At 41.4% G+C, this 25,419-nt stretch overlaps 1 protein-coding gene across 1 annotated transcript in view; it reads left to right on the top strand.

The window, feature by feature from the left end:
- LOC109871100 (rho GTPase-activating protein 6) overlaps positions 1–25,419 on the top strand; it is a 63,984-nt gene extending 38,565 nt beyond the window's left edge. Inside the window, exons 2-11 of the mRNA XM_031806282.1 lie at positions 4,304–4,463; positions 6,486–6,557; positions 7,685–7,953; positions 12,052–12,247; positions 12,442–12,497; positions 12,622–12,772; positions 13,677–13,825; positions 14,800–14,979; positions 18,183–18,280; positions 23,706–25,419. Coding sequence (XP_031662142.1) covers positions 4,304–4,463; positions 6,486–6,557; positions 7,685–7,953; positions 12,052–12,247; positions 12,442–12,497; positions 12,622–12,772; positions 13,677–13,825; positions 14,800–14,979; positions 18,183–18,280; positions 23,706–23,904 — 1,530 coding nt within the window. The 3' untranslated portion in view covers positions 23,905–25,419. The remainder of the gene's footprint in view (positions 1–4,303; positions 4,464–6,485; positions 6,558–7,684; positions 7,954–12,051; positions 12,248–12,441; positions 12,498–12,621; positions 12,773–13,676; positions 13,826–14,799; positions 14,980–18,182; positions 18,281–23,705) is intronic.

Genomic DNA, 25,419 nt, shown 5'->3' with positions numbered 1-25,419 from the left:
ACACCAGTGTTGTTACAGCTAATTCTTGTTTGCCTGAGGCTGATGTCGCATAGGCTTTGTACACATGCATATACACACACTCTCATTCAAATGCACATACACGGACACACACACATACACACATGTAAATAGTGCCTTACATGCACTCAAACATATTCAGTTGGCCTTTCTGTTATTTCTGTTGTCCTTCAGGTCTTGTTGTTCTCTCTTCTTCCTCTTTTGTTCATTTTGATGGTTGTTGGTGCATTGGGGAGGACGGGGGTCTTGGGGTTGGGGAATGGAATTATAATATTTTTATTGGGGGGAGGGGGGTATTGTGGGGGGGTCTCGGGTAGTTGAAGTGCAGCTCTTGGGGAACTGTGGAGGGGATCTTGGAGGGCTAGTAGCCTGGCGGTTGGGAGCTTGGGCCGGTGGCTGATGTGTCGCCGCTTCGGGTCCCCGTTTTTGACCTTGTGGGAGATCTGTCGACGTGCCCCTGAGCAGGGCGTTGACCCTGGTTGCTTCTGTGGGTCCCTCTGGATGGGAGTCTGTTAGAATACTAATGTGATGTAAATGTTGAGTGGCTTCACTGCAAGTAGATTGTATGTTTTAAATATTCAATAATAGAAAATAATCAATAATCACTAACATACAGTCATGGGTGGTAACTCTACAATTCATTTGAAAGGCAAGGCGCCCTGGAAAATAAGGCTTTACACCAAGCAGTGTGTTAATTTAACACTGTTCCAGTGTCTATACAGGTCCACACTTTCAGTGTTAATTTAAAACTGTCAGTGTTGATTTAACACTGGGGAATTTGGTGTGTGGTTTCTCAGTGTATGTCACTTTTTTAAACCTATTGTACGGTATCAGGTAATGGTGATAACTTCTCATTAAAACCTAGTCCAATTACCTTTTCATCTTAGAGTCGTTTGTAAACAAATACCTTGTAATTTTATTTTGTGGAGAGATGCTGCACCATGTCAAACTCCTTCCACGGAGAGCAGAGTGCCTTTATTTTTTTCCTTTCAACGAAGATCTATGCAACCAGGTGAGGGGAGTTCCTTACTTATTCTTAATTAATCAACAAGGGGGAACGAAAACCTGCATATACTCGGCCATCAGTGGAATGAGTTTGACAAGTACTGTAAAGATACATAAAACTGCAGGAGTGAAAGCAAACAATGTGGTTGCCAAGTTACCAACCAGCCATTTAAAAATATATCTTGGAAAGGATTACACTGCTCTACTTTAGAATCTCACTGTATCCTACCCTGGAATGACACCTGCTCATACCTCAACCATTATCACAATCAATTCAATAGGGACATCAATTAGTAGGAACTTATAAGCAGTATTAGGCAGCTTTGTAGACCTATTTTTGACTTTGATTTGGACAAATAATAGAATAGTTAAAAATGTGCCTTTCTTTTCCTACCTCTCGTCCAGTTTCAGCAAAACTGTTGACAATCTGCACAGTATTTTTCATGTCTATCCACACAGGAAACTAATGTTGGTTAATCGGATTGTTTGGTCAGATTTACCGTCCTATTTACACTGTGATCAATCCCACATTGTGCAAGTGTGAGTGCTGTGATATATTACTGGGTGTTAATGCCTCCCAGCTGTGGAGGGCATCAGCCGTGTGTGTGTGTGTGTTTGGCCTTTATTGGTTGGCATGCAGGGCAGGGAGATTAAACACATTATCTGGCTACAGCAGAGATCTTGGCTCCAGTGGACAGAACATGGAGAGAATTGCAACAGAGCCAGTCTTTTGTTTGTTGATGAGGGAAGAAAGTACACAGTATCAGTCCCCTGTCTGACTGTTATAGGTTAGGACTGGGGAAAATTACTCAATGATCCAACACCTTACGAAGGGAGGAACCTTCGCAATGAGCTCGCTGAGGTAGCCCTTATGGAAAAACCACATGAATTTCACATGTGGAGTTAATGTGATAACATTTCAACATGCAGAAGCAACATGTGAGAACATGAAAACATTTGAGTACATTAGAAAATAAATGTAACAACATGGCGATGCAAAATTCCAACTTGTGAAACTACATGTAACAAGGATTTTCATATGTAAAACTGTCAATTAGATTTTCACATGAATGTTTTTCATTTCACATGTGAGCATTAGGTTCTAGTACTCCTTGTATACAGTATACTGTCGCTCCATTCTTGTGTATTTTATTTTATTTCTCTTGTGTTACTATTGCATTTTATTATTATTCTTCAACTCTGCATCGTTGGGAAGAGCTCGTAAGCAAGCATTTCATGGTAAAGTATACACCAGTTGTATTTGGCGCATGTGACGAATAAAATAGGATATGATTTCGATTTTATATCTTCGTGAAGACATTTCTCTCCATCACATAATTATCTCTACATCACATCCAAAGATGTTTTCACTCTTCATCTGTCACATCTCTTCCTCACCGAACTCAACTGACTGTGTGGGCACAGAGTTTCTATACCCAGAGGAGCAACATCGCAAGACTTCTGGGAACAATTGTGAAACAGACAAAACAGACTAGGCCAGGGTTTGGGGTTTGAGAAGTCAATGAGATAAGTGACAAATTCTTACTTAGTTGTTAATTTCATCGAAATCTGAAAGCACAACATAGATTCGAGCCAATGTCTTAAGTACACTGAACAAAAATATAAATGAAACATGAAACAATGTCTATGATTTTACTGAGTTGATCAGGCTGTTGATTGTGGCCTGTGGCCTGTGGAATGTTGTCCCACTTCTCAGATCAAGACCCTGGTGAGGACGATGTGCACGCAGATGAGCTTTCCTGAGACGGTTTATGACAGTTTGTGCAGAAATTCTTTGGTTGTGCAAACCCACAGTTTCTTCAACTGTCCGGGGGGGCTGGTCTCAGACGAGGTGAAGAAGTCGAATGTGGAGGTCCTGGGCTTGCTTGGTTACACGTGGTCTGCAGTTGTGAGGCCGGTTGGACATACTGCCAAATTCTCTAAATCAAGCGGCTTATGGTAGAGAAATGAACAATCAAATCCCTGGAAACAGCTCTGGTGGACATTCCTGCAGTCAGCATGCCAATTGCACGCTCCCTCAAAACTTGAGACATCTGTGGCATTGTGTTGTGTGACAAAACTGCACATTTTAGAGTTGCCTTTTATTGTTCCCAGCACAAGGTGCACCTCTGTAATGATCATGCTGTTTAATGAGTTTCTTGATATGCCACACCTTTCAGGTGGAAGGATTAACATGGCAAATGAGAATTGCTCACTAACAGTGATATAAACTAATTTGTGCTTAACATTGGAGAGAAATAAGCTTTTTGTTACATATAGAACATTTCTGGGACATTTTATTTAAACTCATAAAACATGGGACCAACAGTTTGCATATTGCGTTTTATATCTTTGTTCAGTATTGTTGAACATGTTATTACTCCAACCTCGTGAAAGTGATAAACTGGCACGTTTTCCTTTTTTGTCAACAACAACTTTATATCAAAGCCTCTGATTTGACAGCCTGCACATGCGCAGTTGGCGCTCGACAACCATTAGACCCGATGACGTGTTTCTACACGAGGCTTACCTTTATTCTGAACTGGGTGGTTCGAGCCCTGAATGCTGATTGGCTGACAGCCATAGTATCAGACCGTATACCATGGGTATGACAAAACATTTATTTGCACTGCTATAATTACATTGGTAACTAGTTTATAATAGCAATAAGGCACCTCAGGGTTTTGTGATTTATGGCCAATTTTCCCACGGCTGAGGGCTGTGTCCAGGCACTCCGCATTGCGCTTAAGAACAGCCCTTAGCCGTGGTATATTAGCCATATACCACACCTCCTTGGGCCTTATTGCTTAATTATAGGTCAGTGGCTTATCTAGCCGACGATGCCATCATCCGGGAGAGTAGATTATTCGTATGAACACAAGCTCTTGTTTATACTTACGCTTCCAGAGTAGAATGAAAGAAGAGTTTGTATGTTACGTATACAGAATGTAGTACAACAGAAACAGAGCTAGGTCTGGACACTCCTCCATCCACCACCCCCTTCCATTCACTTGACATATACTAGCCTGAATCCAACTGTCTTGTTGACACTTTGGAGGATCTCATCTTTAGTAATGGGAAGTGTCAGATGATTGTTGTGCCGGAGGCATTCAGCTGTCAGGTGAGGCAGAAGTGTCTGTTGGTGTACGAGTGCTTTACTTTTTTCAAAGAGCATGACTAAAAAAATAACCTCCACAGTGACAGATATCTCTGGGGTGTGCGTGTGCGTGTCTCTCTCTCTCGTTCCCTCTCTGACATGTGTCTTGTCTCCTCACAACAGGATGACTTCACATGGAACAGCATGTCAGGGCTGAGCGTGCGCCTGAAGCCGGTGCTCCTCCAGAGCCTCTCAGAGTTGGAGAGAGTCCGCCTGCAGGAAGTGGCCTTCAGCAGGCTGCTCCAGGACTACGACCTGGGTTGCCAGATCACCATCCCCAAAGGTACTCTACTACTCAGGCCTGGAAGCCATCTAACAGTCAGCCACTATCTCCTGATTCCTCCCTTCAGATTCCCATACAGTGAGCAAAGCTATTTGTTCCCAGGCCCTTGGCGAGAAGTTCTTGTTACAACATGTCTAAATATTACTCAACAGACACTAACTCCAAAACAGAATGTAATGTATCATTTCTAGTTAATCCTGCATGTTTAGTGTTGGTATAAGACAGCAATTTGTAAAACAATTTTTTACCTAATTTATTTGGTGTATTCAATTACTTTCTGTATAGAAGAAAGTCATTTGAAAGGACTGTATGTAGCTAGAAGTATATATTTTTGCCGTGGTGTAAGGTTGTATGTGTTCAACCTTTGGTCTGTTTCTTGTCAGCCGGGCCCTCTCACAGATAGGGTTGCAAAGGGAGGGTAGATTACTGGAAAAGTTCAAAGTTTACCAGTAATCTACCCCAATTTTGGTATCTTTCAAGGATTTTTTCAGAGGGGTCATTTTAGTGTGTCGGCCAAACCAAACAGATGTTTTCGTGAGAAGACCGATTTTCAGGATGTCTCATGGTCTGACAAACACCGCTCTGGCTCTGCCACCTTTCACCGCAGAGGTAGCAGGGCGATGTCAGAGGATGTGGTGGATTGAGACATAGCCCATGCAAAGAACCAGATATCTCTAGTTTAAACAGACAGATTTTTCTGGGGATGTTTGTATTATGTTAATTAGATTTCCACGGGGGCACGGAAATTGGAGGCCAAGGGTTAAAAAGGCTTCTAAATATATCAACCCTACAAAAAAAATTCCATTATTTATAATTTGATTTGATTTATTAGGCTCCCCATTAGCTGACGCCAATGGTGACGGCTAGTCTTACTGGGGTCCGACACATAACATAACAGACAAAATCATTTACAATTGACATGTTTTTTAAAATATTAACATGTAGTGTGTGTGTGTGCATCTATCAGTCAGTACATACACACAACAAGTAGGTCATGTGGGGGAGAGGCGTTGTGCCGTGAGGTGTTGCTGCAGGATTATTTTCCTTCTGTAGCAAACTGGCTCAAATTAAGATCTTAACACTGTATGTAATATCACAATACATCTAGTGGCTCATTTGAGTACTTGAGATGATCCCAGGGGTCTGTAATAGTCCTCTGTGTGGCCTTATTGCAGGTGGTCTTATCCCATGATTATGAAAAAAATTTAAAAAATAGAATGAAAAATGTAAACCATTGGCATTTTAATAAAAGTTTAATAAAAGTTTCAGCATATTTCCTTCTTTGTTTTTACAAGCTTAAATCTATTTTACTATGTCAGTATGTATTTGTTGTCAATGTTTTGGTGTCAAACTGATGGCAGTTGTGAAAAAAGACAATAGTTTGAAGAGTTAATTGAAAATAACACCATAGTTGATAAGATTATTTTTTCATTCATTTGGCTATTTTCTCTTGAACCTGTGATCTATCTACTAGAAACTCATGGACAATATGGACACAGATATAATAAATGAACACTATATTTTTACATTTTTACAGTTATTCAAGTATAAATGAACAAAGTTACAATAGATTTTCTGTTAATTACCAGAATTACTGAAGATGCTGGTAACTTTGGCAAATTACCAGTAGCTTTGCAACCCTAGCAAGAAAAATTTACTGTTGGAAAAACACATTAAATGTCATTTGAAAAGTAGCAGACTTTAAATTCACCCTGTCTACATATGGATTGAGTCAGGTAAGACAGGACAGTAAAAGGCAGGCATGTTTGTGTGGAAAGTCACATGTGACCTCCATAGTGCTATTGAAAGAAGACTATTAACTAGGATGCACATACCACATTTTAAATATGACATGATTTAAGCTTGGGTTGTCTGTTTAAGGAGATTTTGAAGCCTCTTTCAGATTGTGACGAGAACATGGAAATGTAATATTGAGTCATGAAGTGACATGTAACAAGTATGGTAATATCTGGTAGAATGTTAGGAAGTCTTGCATAACATCTGTGTTCTTTCTTTTCTTAGATGGTCAAAAGCATAAGAAGTCATTCAGGAGGAAGTTGGATTCATTGGCCAAAGAGAAGAGTAAAGAAAAAGGTACTTTCCAACCCAGTGAAGATTAACATGGCTCCTTTCAGTTCAAGGCTGTGGGATAGCCACTGAGTCCTTTATACCTTTCCCAATGGTTGAATCAACGTTGTTTCCACGTCATCGACGTAAAATAATTGTATCTCTTTTCCACCCAACTCTTAACCTAAATCCAATGACAGAGTGACATTTGTTTGTTGATTTCACATTCAATTAACTTTATGTAAATGCAATGTGCACATAATGTGAATTGACAAATGTAAATCTAAACTAGATATTCAACTGACTTCTGTTCCCAGTGGGTTGTTGTTGTCCAGCTGGGCTCTGTTTTCTCACACACTGGCCTGGCCAGCCGTTGACAGTGGAGAACTGACTCTTTGATCCATTTCACTGGAGTTCACTGGAGCAGGCATTCTCAGCTGTTTCTACCTGCCGAGCTCTCAGAGAAAACACACAGTAGAAGGGGCTGCTTCAATAATTGCACTGCCGACTGCTGCCCTGCCCCCTACAACAATGTTCATTCACAGGAATATGAGTTCTCTCTGTCGGCTGGGCGGTCAAGGAAACAACAAAAACCAATCTTGAGAGGTGGCTCAGTCATCACAGCCTATCCCCGGGCATGGCCAGCCCTATACCACTCTCCCTCTCTTTTCTCTCCCTGTGTATAAAGAGACAAATCCCCAACTATGTGTCCCCTGACAGGATAGTGGATACATAGTGGGGATATTGTTTAGGTTAAACACTACATTTCCCCAAGAACCTATAGTGTCTGGTTGTTGTTTTTTCCATTAGAGTTCCTACGGGAAATTTAAAGAAGGCAAAAAAGGAGGCATGGTTAATAGCCATGCAGGCTTTTTGGCAAGTACAGTTACAATAGATTGTTACTTCATACTCCCCATAAGGTAGATGTTGCTTTGTTTTCCCCTTCCAAATGGCTCATTCATCCCCCCTCTTCTCCCCTGTAACTATTCCCCAGGTCGTTGCTGTAAATGACAATGTGTTCTCAGTCAACTTACCTGGTAAAGTAAGGGTTAAATAAAATGAAATACTTTGAAGCAAGTGTATGGATTTATGATTGAATTGAAGCTAAAGATGAAGATTAACTTTCCTTTTTCTGTCCCTCCCCCGCACCACAGAGTCTATGCCCCAGGCATTCGGTATAACGCTGTCGCAGGTGATCTCTAACGACCGTGCCCAGAAGCAGCGTCAGGAGCTCCAGATCCAGCGAGAGGAGCACTGGGACGCCAGTGACATGGTGTGCTCCCTCTTGCACCTCACCTCCTGGAGGAGCACTAAGGACAAGGAGCTGTCCAGCAGCAACTCCTCCCTCAGTTCCAACTCTGAAACGCCCAATGAGTCCCCTTTGCCCAACACGCCCGAGGCACCACCACGCACATGCAGAAGGGTAGGTTTTTACATGTGTGGGCTGTTCTCACAAACCCACATCAGGAGCCTGAATGTATTCTGGTTGAGGGGCCCACCTACCTCGCTGGCAAAACATTTTAGATGCCCACTGTTGATGGGGGACAGAAAAATTTGTATATTTGTAAAGTACATTTTCTGCAATTCTACATGGGGCATAGAGAAAATGTTGCAGTTTAAAAGCACAGTAATTCTACTCATTTTGCCATAGGGCTGAGAATAAAATGTGCAGTTTTACAGCTAATTTCCTGAAATTCTACACATTTTCCATGACTTATGCCATATGAAGATATATGAGAGTGACAAACAACATTTATGTAAGCCCCTGGAGGTCAGGGTCCCTGCGTCCCTGGTTAGTAATTGGACCAGGATTAGTACAAGTTTAGATAGCTGGCTAGCAGGGTTGGGCTCAATTCTGAATTTTGGACTTCAGTCTCATTCAACCCATGAGATTAAATTCGAATTGATTTTGCCACACCCAACATGATGTAGAATCTGAATTTTTGTTTGATTGACAGGAAGTACAATTTAATGCAGTGCAATTCAAAGAAATTCCACTCAGTCATAGGCAACATGGGAATTTCCTTGAACGTGACAGGTCACACTCCCTGATACCAAAGAATGTATCACTTTTCTCTGAAAACAATGTTCATATACTCTTTTAATCTTAGTGCTTAGAATAGCGTATTATATTTCCACCAACCATTTCATTTGTTTGGCTTCTTTTTGAAGGCCTCAGGGTCAACTTCAGATTTAAACTAATACATTCTGGGAAATTTGGTGTTTTCCCCATATTGAACTAGATGTATGTGATTAATGAAATATAATAACCACAGCTTATAAAATAACTTTTTATTTCATGTAAAAACAAAAATCAACAATATTTTTTATGCATGTATTTAATGAAATGTTTGATGTTTTTATTTACAAAACATTAGGAACACCTTCCTAATATTGAGTTGAACCCCCTTTTGCCCTCAGAACAACCTAAATTAATTGCATTCCACAGGGATGCTGGCCCATGTTGACTCCAATGCTTTCCACAGTTGTGTCAAGTTGGCTGGATGTATTTGGGTGGTGGACCATTCTTTATACACAAGAGAAATTGTTGAGAGTGAAAAACCCAACAGCGTTATAGTTTTTTACTCACTCAAACCGGTGCGCCTGGCACCTACTACCATTCCCCGTTCAAAGGAACATAAATATTTTGACTTGCATTCACCCTCTGAATGGCACACATACACAATCCATGTCTCAATTGTCTCAAGGTTTTAAAATCCTTCTTTATCCTGTCTCCTCCCCTTCATCTACACTGATTGAAGTGGATTTAACAAGTGACATGAATAAGGGATCATAGCTTTAACCTGGATTCACCTGGTCAGACTATGTCATGGAAAGAGCATGTAGTCCTAATGTTTTGCACACTGAGTGTATATTTGTATAACACACCTAATACAGAATATAAGAGGCATTTGAATTCAATTCTATTTACTTTAATGAAATTTGAAAAGCAATTCTGTATCCAGTTTACTACTTCAATTCAAGAATTTAATTGGAATTTGAGGCTTACAATTTGAGGGGCAAAGGTAGAAATACTGTTGGCCATCCTCCCACTTCACTTCACTTCACTATGCTTTCCACTGTATATAAATCCATCATTCTATGCCATGCACTTGATGCTATGCTAGCCGCCGTATGCTATCCATCACCTCTCCATATGTTGGTACTGTTCTCACACCAAGGGTTGTAACCAAAATTATTTTCCAATCGTTTTGTTATGAACAGAACCCCCAAAAATGTTTTGTTCCATTCCACTGTTCCGACCAGCAAAATAAAGTTCTGGACCGGTTAAAATCTTTTAGGCCTACAGAATTATACCTACAAAGGAGCAGCTTTTCTGAAGTAACTTTGAATGTTGTTGAACTTCAGAGAGATGGCTTAACTAACGTTGGACCAGAGCTAGCCCTTGATCATGACTCTCAGTTCCATTACATTACACATAATGGCGCCTAATGCCGAGCTTTCGAGAGCTAGACCAAAGCTAGCTGAGAAGCTAGCTAACGAACAAGCTTGTGTGTGCAGAGCAGCATCAAAATTAAAATAAAATCACATCTTACCTTTTTGGTAGTTAATAAATCCAATGTGAAACGTGATAACTATAGTATCCTTAACTAGCTTTGAAAAAGTTCAGAATTGTTCTCTAATAAAAATCTCTCTTCCTAATTTCTGAATCAGGCCTGTACCTTCAAAAGACTATGCATGCTTCAGAGGGAGGGGGAGGGCCAGGTAGCCTACACACAGCATCTGCCATTTTGTCTTTGATTGACATGCTTCAGTTATATTTTCAGGATGCAAGTTCTAAATGTCATCCAGAAATATAGCTCAAACATTTAAAATGTCAACCTGAAATATAGCTGAAACATGTCAATCAAAGACAAAATGACAGATGCTGGCAAGTGGCAAATCAAATCAAATGTATTTATATAGCCCTTCTTACATCAGCCGATATCTCAAAGATGATACCCCCGGACAGGGTCAAACAGGCAGGATATAACCCCACCCACTTTTCCAAAGCACAGCCCCCACACCATTAGTTGGATATCTTCAACCACCAACTTACCATACTGAGACAAGGCTGAGTATAGGCCACAAAGATCTCCGCCACGGCACAACCCAAGAGGGGGGGGGCAACCCAGACAGAAAGACCACGTCAGTGACTCAACCCACTCAAGTGAAGCACCCCTCCTAGGGACGGCATGGAAGAGCACCAGTAAGCCAGTGACTCGGCCCCTGAGAGGCAGAGAATCCCAGTGGAGAGAGGGGACCCGGCTAGGCAGAGACAGCAAGGGTGGTTCGTTGCACCAGTGCCTTTCCGTTCACCTTCACACTCCTGGGTCAGACTACACTCAATCATAGGACTTACTGAAGAGATGAGTCTTCAATAAAGACTTAAAGATTGAGACCGAGTCTGCGTCTCTCACATGGGTAGGCAGACCATTCCATAGAAATGGAGCTCTATAGGAGAAAGCCCTGCCTCCAGCTGTTTGCTTAGAAATTCTATAGACAATTAGGAGGCCTGCTTATTGTGACCGTAGCGTACGTGTAGGTAAGATAGTTGGAGCAAGCCCATGTAATGCTTTGTAGGTTGTAGGTTGAAATCAGCCCTTGCCTTAACAGGAAGCCAGTGTAGGGTGGCTAGCACTGGAGTAATATGATCATTTTTTGGGGTTCTAGTCAGGAATCTAGCAGCCGTATTTAGCACTAACTGAAGTTTATTTAGTGCTTTATCCGGGTAGCCGGAAAGTAGAGCATTGCAGTAGTCTAACCTAAAATGTCTGATCTTTGCGGTGTTACGCAGATGGAAAAAAGCTGTCCTTGAAACAATCTTGATATGTTCATCAAAAGAGATATCAGGGTCCAGAGTAACGCCGAGGTCCTTCACAGTTTTATTTGAGACGACTGTACGACCATCAAGATTAATTGTCAGATTCAACAGAAGATCTCTTTGTTTCTTGGGACCTAGAACAGTCATCTCTGTTTTGTACGAGTTTAAAAGTAGAAAGTTTGCAGCTATCCACTTCCTTATGTCTGAAACACAGGCTTCCACCGAGGGCAATTTTGGGGCTTCACCATGTTTCATTGAAATGTACAGCTGTGTGTCATCCGCATAGCAGTGAAAGTTAACATTATGTTTTCAAATGACATCCTCAAGAGGTAAAATATATAGTGAAAAGAATAGTGGTCCTAAAACGGGACCTTGAGGAACACCAAAATTGACTGGCAAACATTTTCAGCTGGCAGGCAGCCATAAGTTTCTGAGTGACAGTGAGGGCTTTACATAGGCACTTTGTAGCGTTTTTTGTTGGACTGGAAAACAATACCCAGAACGTTAAAGAACGTTATTAACCAGTTCCTATGCTTTAAAAATAATGGTTCAGTTCTGGAACAGTATAGATCCCTTTCGTTCTCTGTTCTGGTTCTGTTCCTCAAAAATGTTAGTTATTTTCTGGTTTTCGTCTCTGTTCCCTGAACCGGTTCCAACTCCTGACTCACTCAACCCTGTGTGTGTGTATCTGGCAAGGGAGGAGTGTCTGTGGATTACATCACTGACCTGGATGACAACCAGTCTCGTCTGCTGGAGGTCCTGCAGCTGTCCCTGCCAGCCGAGACACCCAGCAACAAGAAGAAGCAGAGGGACAAGAATCTCAGCCTCAACCACATCTTTCGACAGGTGCCCAGGGTAGTGGAGAATTGCTGCCTGTACCTGGAGAAACATGGTACATATGCTGCAGTCGTTCTTACGCATATTGTGCCCCAATTCAGAGTTCAGAAGTCAGGCAACTCAGACTTTCATGTAAATCATTCACTGAAGGCAATATGATTTGCAGAGGATTTAATCGTGACTGGATTAATCTACACCCTTTGCCTGTTGTTACAGCAAACTTGTCCTCTATTTCGCCATTTAATTTAGGTCTACAGACTGTTGGCATTTTCCGTGTAGGGAGCTCAAAGAAGAGGGTACGGCAGGTAAGGTTTCACTGGAAAATGCTGGTTGACAAGTAGATGAGTGCGCATTAAACACACTATGATATTCGTAGTATGTTTTTAGTGTTAAACTGTGGTGGATGTTGTGTCGTGTTGTTGTCTTCAGCTGAGAGAGGAATGTGACCAGGGTGTGGAGGTCCAACTGGATGAGGAGCACTGTGTCCATGATGTGGCTGCGCTGCTCAAGGAGTTCCTGAGGGACATGCCTGATCCCCTACTGACCAGGGAGCTCTACACCGCCTTCATCAACACCATGTGTGAGGAACCCACACACTCCCTTACCTGGCTACACATCACATACTCACATGTTGCTAAGCCCATACTTCAAACCTCATACCATAATAACACACAATCTCACCGCCACACATCAAATAGCCTTCATCAACACCACGTGTGAACCTTGTATTTTATTTCTATTTTTGCACGGTCTCTATGCACACTCACAGGAACCTACACACTCAAGCACACTGACACTCTAACACGCACATAACATGCACACACATTTATACTGATTACACGCACGCACACACAATCACATACAATCATCATTTACACTGCTGCTACTCTATTTATCATATCCTGATGCCTAATCACCTTAACCCTATATATATATATATATATATATATATATATATATATATATATATATATATCTCCCTCTCACTCCAGTGTCCCTGCATATTTTAAATGTGGTATTGGAACTGACCATGTACATAGCTTCTTATTTTCTCGTGTTCTTCCTATTTTTTATTTTATTTATTGTGTTTTCTTTGTTCTACCTTATGTTATTTTTAGTGTTACATTGATATTGATTACTCCATTGTTGGGTTTGGAGCTAGCAAAAAAGGCATTTCACTGTACTTGTGCACATGACATTAAAACTTGAACAGCCCACGCTGGCCCCATATCCCACATTCATGTACACTACATCCGCTACAGTGTATAACTCAAATGCTTTGCCACACTCTCAGCACAACACTTCACATAGCATTCATCAACTCCAACACTGCTTAAGCCTGTTAATAAGAAAGCTCACAATTCGCTCATAATTCATACAGCTAATTCCTACACAATCTCTATCGTTAAGCGAGGTCAACTTGTTCTGTAGCTGTAAGAAATGAGAGTGAGTTGTGATGACGTTTATCGTGTCCTCCTCTGCAGTACTGGACCATTCAGACCAGGAGATCACAATGCAGCTGCTGATGTGCCTGCTCCCACCCTGCAACAGTGACACCCTGCAACGCCTCCTGGAGTTCCTGGCCACGGTGGCTGCCCATGCCCAGAACAGCCAGGACAGGGACGGACTGGAGGTAAGGGCAGGTACGGGCAGGATAGGACAGAGCAGGACAGGATGACAGAACAGGGCAAGACAGGGCAGGGCAGGACAGGACAGGACAGGACAGGACAGGAACGCTGGTTGGGATATCAGTAGTCTAATAAAATGGCTGAAGTTTACTGTCCTTTTCTCCCTTCGTCTGGAATCAAATTTCATGAATGTTGTAGTAGTACACCCAATGTTGGGTATTTGATATCCATGACAAGGTCATAGTCATCTTTTGAAATACTGGCAGCATTTTACATTCCAGCACGGAATACATGGTTAATAACATGCATTAGTAGTACTTCTGCCATCCGAAACTAGAGCAGAGTAGAGTACATGTTGAGGATCCATTGACATTCTGGTTCTAATTGACAGACAAGGCTTTATTCATGTTGACAGGGCAGGTTAAGTGGAAATTCATTCCCACACTCCTCTCAGTTTGTGAATATGTCTACACATTTGGGTGAGACAGGAGAAGTCTTCAAGTCAGCCGTGTGCATGAATTGTGTTCCTTTGCTACCACAACAATCACTTATAAGACTGTGGTTATTCTTCATTCAACTTAAAGATAGACTCAAAAGTCATCTGAAGTTTTTATTCATCGTCACCTTGAATAATCTTTCAAATTTAACGTCCATCATTGTAGCTTTCAGTATAATCCTGAAATGTTTCCTGTAATCGCAAACGGTCAGAGGAAAATTCCTTGCAATCACGCACCAAGGCCTGTGAGTTTTGAGGCTGAGGGGCTGCTGGTCAGACCGCCAGAATGAAATAAATTCAAACTTCTTCATCCTGTTATCACTGGGTATTTCGTGACGATGCATAACAGCTTTAATCCTGCCGAGCAGAAGGAGCTCAGGTATGCCAGCGCAGTTAGGAGAGCTTCCCAGAAAGGAGTGTGTGTGTGTGTGTGTGTGTGCGTGCTCATCGTTTTAGTGTCAAATCCAGCATTGTCCACTTTAGATCACAGGGAACAAGATGACATCGCTCAACCTGGCCACCGTCTTTGGGCCGAACCTTCTACACAAGCAAAAGAGCTTGGACAAGGAGTTTGCTGTGCAGAGTTTTGCCCGTGCCGAGGAGAGTACAGCCATCATAGGCGTGGTACAGAGGATGATCAACACATACGAGACCCTCTTCATGGTAAGCTATCTCTTATGGAAAACGCTAGAACATGGCTCCAATGGACGGATAGATAAGCTTTTATCACAGTAGATAGACGATAGGGTAAAAAAGTGGCACAGCTGACAAACAATTTCACTCTCTTAGTCACTGCTCCCCATTCCAGGAAGAATTGTGTTTAGAGGAATTCTCAAGCTTAATAGAGTGGCTCCATCTAATGAAATGTAAACATGACATTTATACATTTTCGAGAAGGCTTAAGCCTCGTTAAACCAAGCCCCAGTACAGAGAGGCTTAATGAACTCGTGCCGTTGTTTTTCACTCCTGTGCGTGTCCTTGTAATGTCTAAGAAAAGGATAACCAAACACTTTTTGGAACATGAATTATTTTTTAAATTAAAACAACATTGAATTTAGCCTTTCCTACCTATAGAAACGCATTGAATAACACATACATAAATGGCAAAAAAAGACAGTCAAAAAATAGATCATAAAGTTTTGACGTGTCTGTCCTATCTAGAAGATATAAGAAAGCTCAGGAAATGTTTTTGTTTGTTTCAAATCAAATCAAATCAAACTTCTCAAAACTACCTCCATACTACCATTCATTTGTATAGGTTACCTTCAGATGGGTCCCATGACATTTGTAAAAAACACCATCATGTTCGTGAGAGTCTCATCATTCCATAGAGTGGTCATATTAGTTTTGTAGGCCAAACCGTTCGGAAGCTATAGACATTTTCGTGAGAAGACCAATTTCAGGGATGTCTCATGATCTGACGAACACCGTTGTAGCTCAGCCAGCTTCCACCGCAGATGCAGAAGGCCGACATAGGTGGATGTGGTATATTGAGACACAGCCCATGCAAAAAACTGATATCTCTAGTTTAAACTGACAGATTTTGATGGGAATTTTTTTATTATGTTGCTTAGATAGACGCACAGGTGTAGACTCTTAAGGAATATTATTAGTCTCCTTTCGGCCCAAGCTTTTTTTTTCTTAAAGAGGCATTCCGCAAAAATCTGAGAGATGGACCTGGAGAAATGTAAACACTCTTAAATTCATAAACAGAGCAAGGATTGACCATCCAAGATATACAAATTATAGTTTTTGTATATTTTGAGGCAATAAATATTATTTGTTTACATTTGCAAGGTTTAAAAACATTGGAGTAAAATAAGTTTATATTTTAGTTTCTGATAGGGTACAACAGTTGAATTTAGCTCATGAGGCATTTATAAGTTATATTCGTCAAGAACCAGTGAGTATGGATGTAGCAACTGTGGATGACCTGTTTAACCTAGCTCTATTTTTCTTAACCTTAGTCTGTAGGACCTTCCAACACAAAAACATGTTAGCCTGTACACAACATTCTCTTGGCCATTGTTTAATCTAAGCAATAATCTAATATGAGCATGCGTTAACATATGGTACTGTAGTTTCAAACTGTACATGAACTGCTGTAAATCTTGAGCGATATTATCAATCTCTTGACACATCCTTGCGTCAGTTCTTGTAATTTAGTGTTTCAGAGTACATATTTACAGTGCATTCGGAAAGATTTCAGACCCCTTGACTTGACTCCACATTTTGTTACGTTACAGCCTTATTCTAAAATGGATTAAATTGTTCCCCCCCCCCCCCTCGTCAATCTACACACAATACCCCATGATGACAAAACAAAAACAGTTTTTTAGAAATGTTTGCTAATTAATACAAAATACAAAACTGAAATATCACATTTACTTAAGTATTCAGACCCTTTACTCAGTACTTTGTTGAAGCACCTTTGGCAGCGATTACAGCCTTGGTATGATGCTACAAGCTTGGCACACCTACCTATATTTGGGGAGTTTCTCCCAATGTTCTCTGCAGATCCTCTCAAGCTCTGTCACGTTGGATGGGGAGCATCGCTGCGTAGCCATTTTCAAGTCTCTCCAGATATGTTTGATCGGGTTCAAGTCCGGCCACTGATTGGGCCTCTCAAAGACATTCAGAGACTTGTCCCGAAGCCACTCCTGCATTGTCTTGCCTGTATGCTTAAAGACGTTGTCCTGTTGAAAGGTGCACCTTCACCCCAGTCTGAGGTCCTGAGCTCCCGGGAGCAGATTTTCATCAAGCATGCTGCCACCACCATGCTTCACCGTAGGGATGGTGCCAGGTTTCCTATAGACGTGACGCTTGGCATTCAGGCCAAAGTGTTCAATCTTGGTTTCATCAGACCAGAGAATCATGTTTCTCGTGGTCTAGGAGTCTTTAAATGCCTTTTGGCCAACTCAAAGTGGGATTTCATGTACCTTTTACTGAGGAGTGGCTTCCGTCTGGCCAGTCTACCATAATGGCCTGATTGGTGGAGTGCTGCAGAGATGGTTGTCCTTCTGGAAGTTTCTCCCATCTCCACAAAGGAACTCTAGAGCTCTGTCAGAGTGACCATCGGGTTCCTGGTCACCTCCATGACCAAGGCATTTCTCCCCCGATTGCTCAGTTTGGCCGGGTGGCCAGCTCTAGGAAGAGTCTTGGTGCTTCCAAACTTCTTCCATTTAAGAATTATGGAGGCCACTGTGTTTTTGGGACCTTCAATGAGGCAGAAATGTTTTGGTACTTTTCCCTAGATCTGTGTCTCGACACAATCCTGTCTCTGAGCTCTACGGGCAATTCCTTCGACCTGATGACTTGGTTTTGCTCTGACATGCACTGTCAACTGTGGGACCAGGTGTGTGCCTTTCCAAATCATGTCCAACCAATTGAAATTTTCTACAATCAAGTTGTAGAAACATCTCAAGGATGATCAATGGAAACATGATGCATCTGAGCTCAGTTTCGAGTCTCATAGCAAAGGGTCTGAATACTTAAGTAAATTAGGTATTTCCGTTTTTTTATTCTTTATACATATGCAAACATTTCTACAGACCTGTTTTCACTTTGTCATTATGGGATATTGTCTGTAGACTGATGAAGACTATTTATTTTTTAAATCAATTTTAGAATAAGGCTGTAATGTAACAATTGTGGAAAAAGTCAAGGGGTCTGAGTACTTTCCGAATGCACTGTACATTATTGTGTCAATATCTGTCTCAAAAGTTGGTATACATCTGAGCAGCTGATTGTTTCTTGAGGGAGTTACTGTACATATCCAGTTTAAGCTAACACAGAATGAGATAGATGTACCAACTCAGTTAAATTCAGATGTCCAGTTAAAGATGTTGTATTTCTGGCCCTCCCAGGTGCCTCCTGACCTGCAGAATGAGGTTCTAATGAGTCTGCTGGAGACGGATCCTGATGTGGTGGATTACCTACTGCGGAGGAAGGCTTCTCAGCACTCGTGAGTGTGTGGCCTTCTGTGTGCTTAGATGGCCTTGTACTATGGCCTTCTGAACAGAGTGCAGTGCGGTTCGTGTGTGTGCGCGTGCGTACGTATGTGCGCTGAACAGGGCGGCACTGAAGTTGGGCAAAGCTTAACTTAATGCAAATCTTCTACTACATTGTGGTGCGAGGAACTACTTGAAGCTCAACATACTGTAGCTTCCAATCCCTACTGGATTGGTTTACATTGGCTGTTGATATGTAGCACTACCTAGCATGCCTACTAGCTTGTTAGGGTAAAGCTAGCGTGGCCTGTAAAGTTACCCCTATATAGAGTATCTCAGTCTGGAGTAAAAGGATAAAGTGGCTCGCGCTCAGCTCGCCCAGACCAAAAGTTACACTTCCAGTGTAGCAGGTAAAAATATTAACTTGTTTTGAGACACCCCGTCTCAAATTATTTTCAGTTTGTTTGATTTCAGTTAAAAAATACCCTGCCTAATGGGACAGCCACAGAGCATGCTCAACTTGCCCATTCCATAACTGCCATAAATTATCCGTATTACACTTGAACAATGAGAATGAACCAGAAAGATCCGTTTTAGGCATTGGAATTCCTTACAGCTTTGTTGTTTTCAGTTTAAAAAAAACAACACTAGGAGCAACTTTAGAGCAGGCTCAACTTGGCCGACTGTTCAGTTCACTTGCCCCAGGCAATAGGGCAACCCTTACAGGGGAATGGAAACACTTCAGGAAGTAAAGCTAAGCAAATAAATGTATTTCATCCACTAATACTAAACATGTGCATTTAACATAGAAACATCTCTATTTTGGGGATTTTTATATTAAAAAAAACGTTTATTAGAAGTATGTGTAGAGCTCTTGAATTGCCCCTATTAATGACTGATGCCAGTATGTCATTGTCAGGAATGAGCAAATTGTGAGTTTTAGTGCGGGACTGAAAGGCAATGAATGCTGCCACCTTCGCCTCTACTGGACCTAAAAGTTTTCGCACAACTTTGACATTGAGATCAGGATAACAATAGTAAGGTAAGAAACTGTATACAATTCGTTTTTATGTGGGTAATTATAATCTGTCAATTTTCAAGTATGTTTTCCGATTGATGAAATTATAGTCTGTGAAATTAACTTCTACTACAAGCCGAATAGTCAGTCAGCCAAAAACGAGATGACGTAGCTAGCTAGCTAGCCTACATGATTTAGCTCATCTCTTGCCTTTGTCTTTTTGATTAAAATTTTATTTGACACAGTAACTGTACAAAATAAAATGCTTAAAGAGCATTTGTCATTGGTATTAGCTAAGAGCTCAAATTAACTGGCTAGTGTCTGATTCAATTTGTGTCTACCACAACTAAGAGAGGGCTGCTGCAGGATTGTTATTTTACTAGTAAAATGTATGATACCATATAATTATTAGCTAGCTAGCTAGCTAGATAGCTAGCTATGTAATCAGTTATCTCATTAGGTGTCTGTTTATATGTGATATGATTCCTAAAAATAGTAAGCAAGAATTAATGGAACCTAAGCCTGAAGCCTAACCCTTATGATGACAGTTAGCTAATATCTATGACTGGTATTCATCCTGGTCTAGCTGGTAACTTTTAATGATTGTACGTAGTGCCATCATTTCCTATGACTGAAAACATCTTCAGGACATCAGAACTGCGATCACTAACATTGATTGGACGAAAATGTCTACTTTAACATGCTCTGGACATTCTGCTTACTCGGGACCAGGCCCTAATCCCCTGGACTCAAAAGAAGAATTAACGGAACGGGACCTAAAAACTATAATATTCATTGTTTCTCAGAGTCGTGATTGAATGCGGACATACAGTTGAAGTCGGAAGTTTACATACACTTAGGTTGGAGTCATTAAAACTCCACCACTCCATACATTTCTTGTGGATGTACCTGTGGATGTGGATGTATTACAAGGCCTACCTTTAAACTCAGTGCCTCTTTCCTTGACATCATGGGAAAATCAAAAGAAATCAGCCAAGACCTCAGAAAACAATTGTAGACCTTCACAAGTCTGGTTCATCCTTGGGAGCAATTTCCAAATGCCTGAAGGTACCACGTTCATCTGTACAAACGGTAGTACGCAAATATAAACACCATGGGACCACTCATCCGTCATACCGCTCAGGAAGGAGACGTGTTCTGTCTCCTAGAGATGAATGTATTTTGGTGCGAAAAGTGCAAATCAATCCCAGAATAACAGCAAAGGACCTTGTGAAGATGCTGGAGGAAACGGGTACAAAGGTATCTATATCCACAGTAAAATGAGTCCTATATCGTCATAACCTGAAAGGCCGCTCAGCAAGGAAGAAGCCACTGTTCCAAAACCGCCATAAAAAAGCCAGACTGCACATGGGGACAAAGATCATATTTTTGGATAAATGTTCTCTGGTCTGATGACCCCAAGCATACTTCCAAAGTTGTGGCAAAATGGCTTAAGGACAACAACGTCAAGGTATTGAAGTGGCAATCACAAAGCCCTGACCTCAATCCAATAGAAAATTTGTGGTCAGAACTGAAAAAGCGCGTGCGAGCAACGAGGCCTACAAACCTGACTCAGTTACACCAGCTCTATCAGGAGGAATGGGCCAAAATTCACCCAAATTATTGTTGGAATCTTGTGGAAGGCTACCCGAAATGATTGACCCAAGTTAAACAATTTAAAGGCATTGCTATCAAATACTAATTGAGTGTATGTAAACTTCTGACCCACAGGGAATGTGATGAAAAAAATTTAAGCTGAAGTATAATTCTCTCTACTATTATTCTGACATTTCACATTCTTAAAATAGTGGTTATCCTAACTGACCTAAGACAGGGAATTTTTACTGAGATTAAATGTCAGGAATTGTGAAAAACTGAGCTTAAATGTAGTTGGCTAAGGTGATTGTAAACTTCCGACTTCAACTGTAGATATAAATCTTGCTGGTGCTTCTATTCATCGTCAAAACCGATCTCTAATATCAAGGAGATCTCTAGTTTTTGCTCACCTGTGTTCGACTACTGCATGATAAGATGCCGAACATACTATTTACCAGTCGAGTTTTTATCTATAATTTTTGCAGCTGTCTATTTACCATCACAACCCGATGCTGACACTAAGACTGTACTCATCCGGCTTACAAGCAAAAACTCAAACAGGAATTACCAGTGACGCGCTCAGTACGGAAGTGGTCCCATGAAGTAGATGCTAAACTATAGGACTGTTTTACTAGCACAGACTAGAATATGTTCTGGGATTCATCAGATAACATTAAGGAGTTTACCACATCAGTCACCAGCTTCATTAATAAGTGCGTCGACAATGTCATCCCCACAGTGACCATACAAACATACCAGGGTTTCCGGGAACCAGTAATAGTTGACTTTTGCCCCAAAATCATTAGAAACACAGGTCAACTCCAATATGCATACCGCCTCAACAGATCCACAGATGACACAATATCTATTGCAGTCCACACTGCCCTCACCTACCTGGAGAAAAGGAATACCTATGTAAGAATGCTGTTCATTGACTACAGCTCAACATTCAACACCATAGTCCCCTCCAAGCTCATCACCAAGCTCATCACCAAGCTCATCACCAAGCTCATCACCAAGCTCATCACCAAGCTCATCACCAAGCTCATCACCAAGCTCATCACCAAGCTCATCACCAAGCTCATCACCAAGCTCATCACCAAGCTCATCACCAAGCTCATCACCAAGCTCATCACCAAGCTCATCACCAAGCTCGGAGACCTTTATCTTTAACTCTGCATTGTTGGAAAAGGACCCATAAGTAAGCATTTAGCAGTTAGTCTACAGCTGTTGTTTATGAGGCATGTGACAAATCAGATTTAATTCGATTTGTTTTATAATAATCTCTCTCTCTCTCTCTGTCTGTAGGACACTGGTGGACTGTCAATTCTCAGACACTGTAGACATGTCACCTGTGCACCAGGCAGTCTATAGAGGTTGTCCCCATGGACATCATGCTGCTGAGGCTGAAGACAAGGTTGAGGGACAATCACACCCTCACCCTCGCAGTCTAGTTGGGGACACATCCGCACTGGAGGATGTGTCCCCCATTATCATCAACCATCACTCTTGTGTTCCAATGGCACGTTGTGTTACCTAATCCAAGTTTACCATTTTGAAAGGCTAATTGATCATTAGAAAACCCAGCATCCCGGAGTTGCCTTTTCACTGTTGACGTTGAGACTTGTGTTTTGCGGGTACTCAACGTCAACAGTGAAAAGGCAACTCCGGGATGCTGGGTTTTCTAATGATCAATTAGCCTTTCAAAATGCTAAACTTGGATTAGCTAACACAATATGCCATTGGAACACAGGAGTGATGATTGCTGATAATGGGCCTCTGTACGCCTATGTAGATATTCCTTTAAAAAATCTGCCGTTTCCAGCTACAATAGTCATTTACAACATTAACAATGTGTACACTATAATTTTATGTTATTTTAATGTATAAAAAATGTGCTTTTCTTTCAAAAACAGGGACATTTCTATGTGACCCCAAACTTTTGAACGATAGTGTGTATTTATATTCCAGATTCTGACGTTGCTTGTTCTGATATTTCTTAATTTCTTAATTTTCATTTTTTTGGATTTGTGTGTATTGTTCCTTTTGCAAGGCTGGAGACTTTGCAATTCGGAGCTCCCAATTTCAAACACGTATGGACCCAGAACCTAATCATGCAGCTGACCAGATGATGCCAAATTAAGATTTTAGTTTTGGGTTAACTGAGATTATACTGCTCTAAGGAGTGAATGGAATCCACACTTTGATTTTGGTAGAAAAGTCACTGCAGAGAAAGCTTATGTTAGCATTTCAGACAACAACAACAACAAATGTATTCAGCATAGAGTGTATGTGAAGTTATAAATCAAACTATTACAACAGTGTAACTGTTTTGGAATAAAATGGTTTTAAACATCCTCTGTATTGTGTGCTTATTGTTTAACCATTGATACTATATGTTCTAGGTGCCATGTTGAGACCTTAAGGAGCATCAGGTACTGCTGGAATGTCTACCAATGGCATGTGCTCCTTTTGGGAGAAATTACACTGGTCACTCCAAAGATTTATGAAGTATTTTTTAAGTATAAATAGCCCACTTTAGATGAGACCGTGGGCAAAAATATTTGGTTTATAAAGGCCTATATCAAACATGTTATGAATGATCTTGTAAATCATTATTAAATACTTTGAAAGTTGTTTATAAATGTCTGACTAAATAGGTTAACATGTACAAATGTGTGAGTAATGATTAATACATTATTTGCTAATCAATTATAGTTGCTTTATGTGGAACTACAAATTCCCCCTCCCCCCTTATCTGTACCTTATGGTATACTTTGTAACTAGGGCGCAGATTCTTAATGTCTCTCTCCTCTTTCCAATAGTGGTCCAGGCCTGCTGATGATTGAGGATCCCTTCTCTCTGAGTGAGAGGCGCTGCTCCAGTGACTCCAACAAGGCCTCCAGTGCGGATGTGTCCCCCTATGAAATGAACTCTCCAGTGCTGTCGGAGCTCTTGCTCTCCCAAGACCAGGGGGACAGCAGCCCCCTCTCTGACAAGCTCTTCAAGGTCCCCGAGCAGTAGACACTGGTGGGCCACGTCAAAGGTTGTCCCAGCGACAGCTACAGTACCACTCACCATCCACAGGCAAAGGGAAAGGGGAATATACCTAGTCAGTTGTACAACTGAATGCATTCAGCTGAAATGTGTCTTCCGACATTTAACCCAACCCCTCTGAATCAGAGAGGTGCAGAGCTGCCCAATGATCAAGTTGTTGGCCATTTCATCTCTGAAAATAGCACTAATACAGTGTATTGTATATTGCTGCTTAATATGAAGAATATTTCAGATTTTTCTATTAGACACACCTGATTAACATTTCTGGGGTGTCTGGCATTCCTCTCTAAGGAAAAGGTTTATGGATCATCATATCACTGGTACGTTCATTGTCTTTGAATAGCATGTCTCATTCTTTGTTCTTTGAAACTCTGCAACCTAGAATAAATTACATGTTCACTAGGTGGAGATAAGACTTTGATTATGTGTAAATGGTTTCCCCCAGTTTCCCATGGCGACGTTTCAGAATGCAGCTCTTGTGGCTCTTTGGAGGGACTCGACGGTCACCAAGGTAACAACAGCAAACAGCGTGTCAGATGAACCTACACCTCAATTGGTATGCCTGAGTGCAGGCCACATCCCCCAGTGACTTGCTGCAGCAGTAGCCCTCTGACTAAGAGAGGGCAGAGATTGGAGGATACAGACCTGTTATTACTTCACTGACCACCGGGCCAACCAGGGGGCTGCATCCCAGAGGACATTGCGCTAATGGGTGGAATGGGACAGCCTGCCTCAGAGGCAGGCCTGGCGGCAGGGTGGATGGAAGGCATCCCCCTTCCTACTCTGGACCCCTCAGAGGAACTTCTCCACACCTTCCCTCTAACTTTCCATACACTAACCTGGGTGTGTGACCCAAACAGAATCCATAACTGCCCCCCCCCCCCCCAGGGCAGCAGCAGCCCTGGGCCCCAGACTGTGGCCCCTACGACCCCAACCTCTGGTCCTCTGGAAGGGAAGGTGTCAGGCAGCCCAGAGTTGCAGAAGGAATGGTGGCAGATAGGGCAGCTCCTATCAGCAGACAATACACTCTACCAGAGAGTAGATGTGATGTTTATACGCACTCGCTCTAACTACTTCGTCCTTCTCTAAATTGTAGGTTAAACTTACTGAGTTGTGCCAATTGTCTGTGAGTGAATGTTGTCATTTCGCTCTTGATGTGTGTCTTACAGTTTTCATATTTCAGAAGTCTGACTCCAACACTTTGCCACTAAGACAGTACCCCAACAGAGACGCAAATTAGCATCACTGACATGTGACTATCTGAATATTGTTTACCCATAGTAACTGAATACTTCATTTTCTTTGTTTTAATTTTTTTTATTTCAACTCAGAACAATGGTGTGAGAATGAATCTGAATGTATCCTAAACGTATTGGTACTAATAGCCTACATGTAATGTTTATATTTATATTGTAATATCACCCTGTGAGCTATAATGCAGATATGCTATAACCAAAATAAAATACAACTTTCTTAGTGAAA

The sequence above is a fragment of the Oncorhynchus kisutch genome, linkage group LG26, assembly GCF_002021735.2.
Source record: "Oncorhynchus kisutch isolate 150728-3 linkage group LG26, Okis_V2, whole genome shotgun sequence".
NCBI lineage: Eukaryota > Metazoa > Chordata > Actinopteri > Salmoniformes > Salmonidae > Oncorhynchus > Oncorhynchus kisutch.
This window is presented reverse-complemented; position numbering and strand designations above follow the sequence as displayed.